Source organism: Eptatretus burgeri, chromosome 4 (assembly GCF_056783735.1).
Source record: "Eptatretus burgeri isolate ZD-2024b chromosome 4, Ebu_testis_v1, whole genome shotgun sequence".
In the NCBI taxonomy this organism is placed as follows: Eukaryota; Metazoa; Chordata; class Myxini; order Myxiniformes; family Myxinidae; genus Eptatretus; species Eptatretus burgeri.
This window is the reverse complement of record NC_140964.1, coordinates 86,715,794-86,723,293: the sequence shown is the minus strand read 5'-3', so window position 1 is coordinate 86,723,293 and position 7,500 is coordinate 86,715,794. Positions and strand designations below refer to the sequence as shown.

The 7,500-nt window shown below is 42.9% G+C and overlaps 1 protein-coding gene across 1 annotated transcript in view; it reads left to right on the top strand.

Moving 5' to 3' along the window:
- The first annotated feature begins 673 nt into the window (after positions 1–673).
- Positions 674–7,500, top strand: part of LOC147028600 (triacylglycerol hydrolase DDHD2-like) — a 464,798-nt gene continuing 457,971 nt past the window's right edge. Inside the window, exons 1-2 of the mRNA XM_085879184.1 lie at positions 674–796; positions 3,552–3,618. Coding sequence (XP_085735310.1) covers positions 689–796; positions 3,552–3,618 — 175 coding nt within the window. The 5' untranslated portion in view covers positions 674–688. The remainder of the gene's footprint in view (positions 797–3,551; positions 3,619–7,500) is intronic.

Genomic DNA, 7,500 nt, shown 5'->3' with positions numbered 1-7,500 from the left:
TAATTACCAATTCGTTAGCATTGTTGACATAACACCTTGTTGGCATTGTTGCCGTGTTTTATAAAACCAAAAAAAGCTTTTTAGCTTTCCTTTTCCTCCTTTTCCGCCTCCTCAACCTTTAGGACACCCCTCTTTTATATACAGGATCCGGATCTCCTTAAATACTAAGCACCTGTACACATCCTTGCATTGAGGGTGCCTTTTGAGAGCGTCTATCATCAACTTTTAAATATATTCGGACATTTGCTTTAAAATTTCGAAAAGTTCACGTTACTTTTTAAAGATTATTCCATTTAATGTGTAGTAATTTCGTAAATACACTATTTTGTCGTCATGAACGAGGAGCCTCCATGACGGGTCTCGCTATTGGCTCCATGAAGGCACGTGACGAAATATCGGAGTTGTTGTTTTTATTTATATATTTATCTTTTTTTATTATTTTTATTAGCCGCGTCGCGTTGCGAACGCTGGCTCGAAGAGAGCTCCGCGTTGTTGTTGTTGTTGTTGTTGTTGTTGTTGTTGTTGTTGTTGTTGTTGTTGTTGTTGTTGTTGTTGTTGTTGTTGTTGTTGTTGTTGTTGTTGTTGTTGTTGTTGTTGTTCTTATTCTTCTTATTATTATTCTTCTTCTGGTGAAGACAAAACCTAAAGGACGCGGCTCTTGGACACATTTGTACTTGTGTGAGATCGCATGGGTCGTCATGGTAACCATTCCACAGTGGGGCGGTGTGAGCTTGGGGCGGACGGCACCCCACGGAGACGGCCCGGGAATATAAAAACGAGCGAGACAAAGCGTGAGGTACGTTCTGTGAGGAGAGACGTTCTTTGAGGAGAGACGTGCTGGGATATAAAAAGTGAGGAAAAAGCGTAAGAGGTGCATTCTGTGGGGAGAGACGTTCTGTGAAGAGAGACGTTCTGTCTGAGATATAAGAAAGTGAGGAAAAAGTGAAAGAGGGACGTTCTGAGAGGAGAGAGATACATTCTGAAGAAGAAAAAAAAGCGAGCTGAAGAGAAAACGTGATGAGAGGAAAAGCGAAAGGAGAGGAAAAAGCAAAGGACGAGAGAAGCAGGTGTCTCACCAGCGCCGAAGTGACAATTCGCCCTTCCAGTGCTTCGGCAAGTGAGCGTGTGTGTGTGAGCAGTGTCGCCAACAAGTGAGGCACTGGCAAGGTGTGTATGATTCTCGTGTTTGTGCTGATGCGAATTTGCTCGTGTGATGGAGCAAGATGCTGGCCATTGACTGTTTGGCTGGATCATGTGATACCATGCCTCAAAGCCTCGTGTTGTGCCATCGGGGAAGAAGGCAGTGCCATTTTGCAGAGGAGCAGCGTCAGCAAGTGCGATCTTGAAAAGAAGTTACACGGCAGTTTCTGAGGCCTGGTGTTGAATATCACCACCCAAACTACCTCTCGTACACTTCCCGCTGAAAGAGCGGCTTGGCGCCATTTTGTTGGGCACATTTTACCGCGCAGTGACGATTCGGTTTAGTGAACTTCAAGCTCCAGAAACTTATCTCTGGGCACACAGCTCAGTGCCGGAGGAAAGGGAGGATTTTTTGGGTTGCCGAAATAGGTGACCCTTATTGTCAGTAATTCTGTCTGTTTGGATGTTTGTTTGGATGTTTGTTCGTTTGTCATCAGCATAATTGGTAGTAAACGTGGGCGGATTTTGACCAAACTCGGGTGGGAGGTACACCTTATGACCTAGTGCTTTGGAAATTGTGATGGTTGCTAGGGACGCTTTGATTCCCGAGCAACAACCGAAAAACTTTCAAAATCGGGATCGTTCACGCGAAATCAATTCCGAAAGCCATTATCCCACGTAGGGTTATGAAATTTGGCACGAATGATCTACAGGTGATGCTCTATCAAATATATTCCGGTTTTTGTGATATATGGAATACTTTACCCGCAGCGCCCCCTACAATTAGGGTATGCGCGAAAATTGGCGAAAATTGAAGGCCCCCAAGCGACCAGGTGAGTGCATCGATACGAATGAAACTTTTCAGGTTCATGGTACTCAATGAGTACTACAACTTTGCCTCATGACATATTGACCGATTTCGCTTAGGTCAGGGGTCAAAGGTCAATTAGTGCAAAAATCGATAATATGCGAGAGCTGGAGGTGCCTTCACACCAAATGCTACTCCTCCTAGGGTTATGGTCAGATGGTCATGAAGATTCACACTAATCGTCTGGAATACATTGTGGACAAACGATCGAGCCGTATTTTTGATTTAGATCTTTGTTCACACACAGCACCCCCTCGAACTTTGGGGATTTCCGATTTCAAACCGCATTTTCGCTACTTTTCATTCAGATGGATACGGAGTAGTTATCAGAAGATGGAACTGGATGAGATTTGATATGTATAATCTTAAGGTGATTCGCTATCCACTATATGACATCCATTTTGTTCTATATCTTAGTTTCCAAATGGCAACCCTCTCAACTTGGGTGTCCGAGGGCCATTGAGCATTCCTCCTGAAACTTCAAAGTACACGAGCTCCAAGACGATTGAACCGAATCGAATGAAACTTTACATGCTTATAGACCGTAATGTGACTTTGCTTGTTTGCATGATGACCTATCTCGATTAGTTCAGGGGTCAAAGGTCAATAAGTGCATTTTTCGGTCAAAATGTCTATTCAAGTCCCCCTACCGGCAAAACGGCTCAACCGATCCAAACAAATTTTTGCACGTGAATACTCCCCGATGAGTAGTACAAGTTTGCTCATTTGCATAATGACCTATCTCCACTACGTCAGCAGTCAAAGTGTCGCAATACTAACAGTCCTGCTCGGCGACCCATCGCCGCCTACCGGCTTGTTTGGTTGTTTGTTTATTTTTTGAGATTCCATCCCTCTGTTTTTACATTAAAAATTTTTTTTTTCATAATACAGGATAAGCATTGCTTCACTCATGCTGTTGTCTTGCCTCTGTCCTGATAAAACTCCAATCAAATAAGTGGCGAAAGATTATTGCCCAAATGAGTATTAAACCCGTTTATTATATTTACATTGAGCATTTTCAAGTATGAAAAACAAATACAAGTGCACATTGAGCTACATACTTTACAAGAAAATTCTATCCGTTCTGCTCTCAAGTCCACTTCAAACTCGAGCCTATTTTTAGGGCCATTTTCACATGAAAAAGGTTCGCAAGGTTTACTCTGAGTGCTGATCATTTCCCTCTCTCCTCTGACGAAAACAAAACCACTCTGTCCACTTGTTAAGCCCATTCGGGCCAGGTGTTGAGGACACAGTGCCATTTCTGTTTCATAAACAACTAGAGAGTTCAGAGAACCCTACCCCCTGCAGTGTTCAAGTGTATACAGGAGGGCCTTGCCATTGTTGAAAATCTCTGTTAACCGCAAATCCGCTAACTTAGGGGTTAATGGAGAATAGGGTTCGGGAATTCAGCTTTAAAAATGTGTCCAAACTGTACCCTTAATTAACATGTTTGCGCAGTTTTTTTTTGAGCTTTTTATTTTCATGAATAAAAGAGTTATTATGAGCTTCAACTAAAGTAAATTTATTATTATTTCATTTGCAGCCCGTGGTTGCTGATTGCATCATTGCTGGGAGCGCAGCTGTGCCGCTGATGCAGTGCCCCGTTTCCGGTGAGCTGGTACTCATTTTGCCGACCTCGGAAGGATGACGGGCTGAGTCGACCCCACCTGGTATTGTTTAACAGCGTGACAGGGGCTCAAACTCAAGAGCCCCAAGATATTAAAACAGCCACCTTTACCATTAAGCAAACAACAGCCTTATTTTCCTGTATTAAAAACATAAAATATAGTTTATTTTGTGGAGTTATGAAGATCATGAAACTTACCTTTAATAATAATGATGATAAAGTTGATCCAGTAATGTTGATAGCGACATTCCTCATCCCCTTGCAAAGATTTTGAGAGTCTCTTCTCTGCTCTGGCAATTGATTCTTTATTTGTGAATCGTGAATACCATTTTCTGTGATGCACACACGTGGAAGACACCAAATACCAGTGGGCTGCTCAGAAACATCTTGTTACAGTCAATCGAGGTGTTTCTACTGTGCACAGACTTTCACCTTATCCCAAATTTTCTCAGTGACCTTTGAAATATCAGACGATGCCTCATCCGAACATAAATGGATAATACACTCCATATTTCAGGATAAATCAAGAAATTGTGAAATTAACGGGGGCTGCCATCTTGAATTTTGGTCATCTTCTCCATAATTCGTCCCAATAACAGCCCCACTCACACGAGAATCTGGAAGTGCCCTCCCTTTGCAGTTGGAAATATAAATGGTAAGAAAAATAGGTAAGAATTACAGGCTTGAACTATGCCGACATGACATCAACAGATTGCAGGAAAACACTTATAAGCACATAATGGCAGTATAATGTTCATGCATCTTGGTACAGCAGTAAAGGCTTTCTAACAACCCCTTTGTTCCACTTTGTCGCAATGTAAACACTGACAGTCGTGTTGGGAAAGCTAAAAAGTACCTTAAGCCAGAAAATTGTTTAGTTCTCAAGTGGCTGACATGGGATGAAATGATAGAGGGGAGTGTAACATGGCCGAGATAGGATTCTGGTTTCAGTTTCGACCTGGATAGGATAACTAAACTAGTTTCTTTGGTTAACCCATCAAAATATTCATAAAGCAATGTGTCATAACCTTTCTGTGATGCTATTATAATTACTTATTCAGCTTCATGCTCCCCTGCACTAATTGGGAATGAGAAATTGGCCAAAAACTGCACAATACTCCATAAGGCCTCAGCAAATGTGTACAATGTTTACCCACTAGCATTAGTTTTAAAACGACGTCATTACAACTTCAAAAGTGGTAAAACAATTCAAATGGCTCACGTACTGTATCACGGCAATTTGAATTAGCTGTGTAGATATATAAAACCCAGTCCTGTGACTTTTTCACAAGCTTAAACAGTTCGGTGATGTCAAAGGAGGCAATGTGAAGGCATGAATCTTTGCAAGATGTTGCAGTTTGCATGTGGCATGATGCCAGATCTTTGAGACTGTGATGACACTGGTGGGTTCAAGAAGGGTGAGTTTGTTGATTGTAGGGTGAGTAGAAGCAGACTGCTCAGATTTGTACAGTATGCTGCTACTCACCCAACAATGGATGGAAGCCCTCAATATCAGATATGAGATTAGGGCCTTAACTCTGGATGTATTTTGGGCATTTGATGCAGTCTGGCATCCTGCCTTGCTCTCCTAACTCTCTGGTAATGGCATCCAAGGCCAACTCCACAAATGACTTACTGAATTCCTCTGCTCCTGCAGCCAATGTGGGGCACTCAAAGGAATCCTTTCATCTCCTCTCCCTGTTAAGGCCGGAGTGCCCCAAGACAGTGTTCTCGGTTCAGTCCTATTCCTGATTTTCATCAATTAACTCTGACTGGAAAATTCCCTTTATCTACTGACTGATGACTCCACTCTCTGCTGTGACGTCACTCATCCTTCAGACAGACAAGCTGCTGCTTCTTCCCTCTCTTCAGACCTTCAAAAAAAAATCACAAGCTGGTCAATCACTTGGAATATGTCTTTCAATCCTGAGAAATCTCACACTCTCACTATTTCTCTCCAAAAGTAATGTCTGGTAACCCCCCTCCCCCCTGTCCACCCCATCACCTCCCCCACCAGTCTACTTTCTTCGCAAACCTCTTGAGGAGGTTCAGTCTTTCAAGCTCCTTGGTTTCACTATCAGCCACAATCTTTCTTGGGCAGACCACATTTCAAAGTTGGCGTCCAAAGCCAGCCCCAGACTGGGCATCATCTGTCATACAGAGTCCTTCCTTGGCACAACTGAACTTCTATCCGCCGACAAGGCCTTCATCCGCAGCTTGATGGAGCACTGCTCTCCCTGCTGTGCTGGCTCCCCTGCCTCACATCTTGCTCAGATTAATGCCATGGTAATCAAGGCCTTGAAGACCTTTGGAATATCTCACGCTGAAGCCGAGTCTATGGGCTTATCTATTCGCCATCTCAGACAGGTCGGTGGTCTCTGTCTTCTACCGCCTCCTGTCTGGTCTTGCATCCTCCAGTCATTCTGTGCTTCGTAAACGACCTGAATACAGGAACACTGCTCACGTCCATTCATCCATTCCTCTTTTGTCCCACCTGTGGAATCCACTTCCATATTCTCTTCAATCTAATTCTTCCCTGCAGGTCTTCAAGACAGCTGTTCACCACCATTTCAGCTCATCCTCAATCCAAAACCATGGTCTTTTATTATTTTTTTTACCCTCGTTAACCCCACCCAAATCCCTCCTAATTTCCACTTTCTCGTCCTTGTAGTTTTCTTTTCCATGCATGCGTGTTTCGCGTCCTGTTTTGTCTCTTCCGTCCTGATTCGTTCAGTGTGCTAGCTCTTCCAGGAGACTCGACCATGAATACAAAAAAAGCAGTTCTTGCGACGACCACATCCCACCATTGCAAAACAAGTCTCATCCTGTATTTAGTCACACAGAATATGTGAACTCTCAATACTGTTTAATCATAATTATACTCTGGACACACATATACATATACAAGCCGGTAGGTGGCGATGGGTCGCCGAGCATGGAAGCTATAAGATATAGAGCAAAATGGATGTCATATAGTAGATAATCACCTTAAGATTACGCAAATCAAATCTCATCCAGTTCCATCTACTGATAACTACTCGGTATCCATTTGAATGAAAAGTAGCGAAAATGCAGTTTGAAATCGGAAATCCCCAAAGTTCGAGGGGGTGCTGTGGGTGAACAAAGATCTAAATCGAAAATCCGGCTCGATCGTTTGTGCACAATGTATTCCAGACGATTAGTGTGAATTTTCATGACCATCCGACCATAACCCTAGGAGGAGTAGCATTTGAAGCAAAGGCACCTCCAGCTCTCGCATATTATCGATTTTTTTTTCACTAATTGACCTTTGACCCCTGACCTAAGCGAAATCGGTCAATATGTCCTGAGCCAAAGTTGTAGTACTCATTGAGTACCATGAACCTGCAAAGTTTCATTCGTATCGATGCACTCACCTGGTCGCTAGGGGGCCTTCAATTTTCGCCAATTTTCGTGCATACCCTAATTGTAGGGGGCACTGCGGGTAAATTATTCCATATATCACAAAAAAACGGAATATATTTGATAGAGCATCACCTGTAGATCATTCGTGGCAAATTTCATAACCCTACATGGGATAATTGCTTTCGGAATTGATTTTGCGTGAACGGTACCGATTTTGAAGGTTTTTCGGTTGTTGCTCAGGAGCCAAAGCGTCCCTAGCAACCATCACAATTTCCAAAGCACTAGGTCATAAGATGTACCTACCACCCGAGTTTGGTCAAAATCCGCCCACGTTTACTACCAATTATGTTCATGACAAACGAACAAACATCCAAACAAACAGACAGAATTACTGACAATAAGGGTCACCTATTTCGGTGACCCAACCTATTTTGGCGACCCAATATACAAATATAACTGAAATTATTTACCGTTTTAGGAA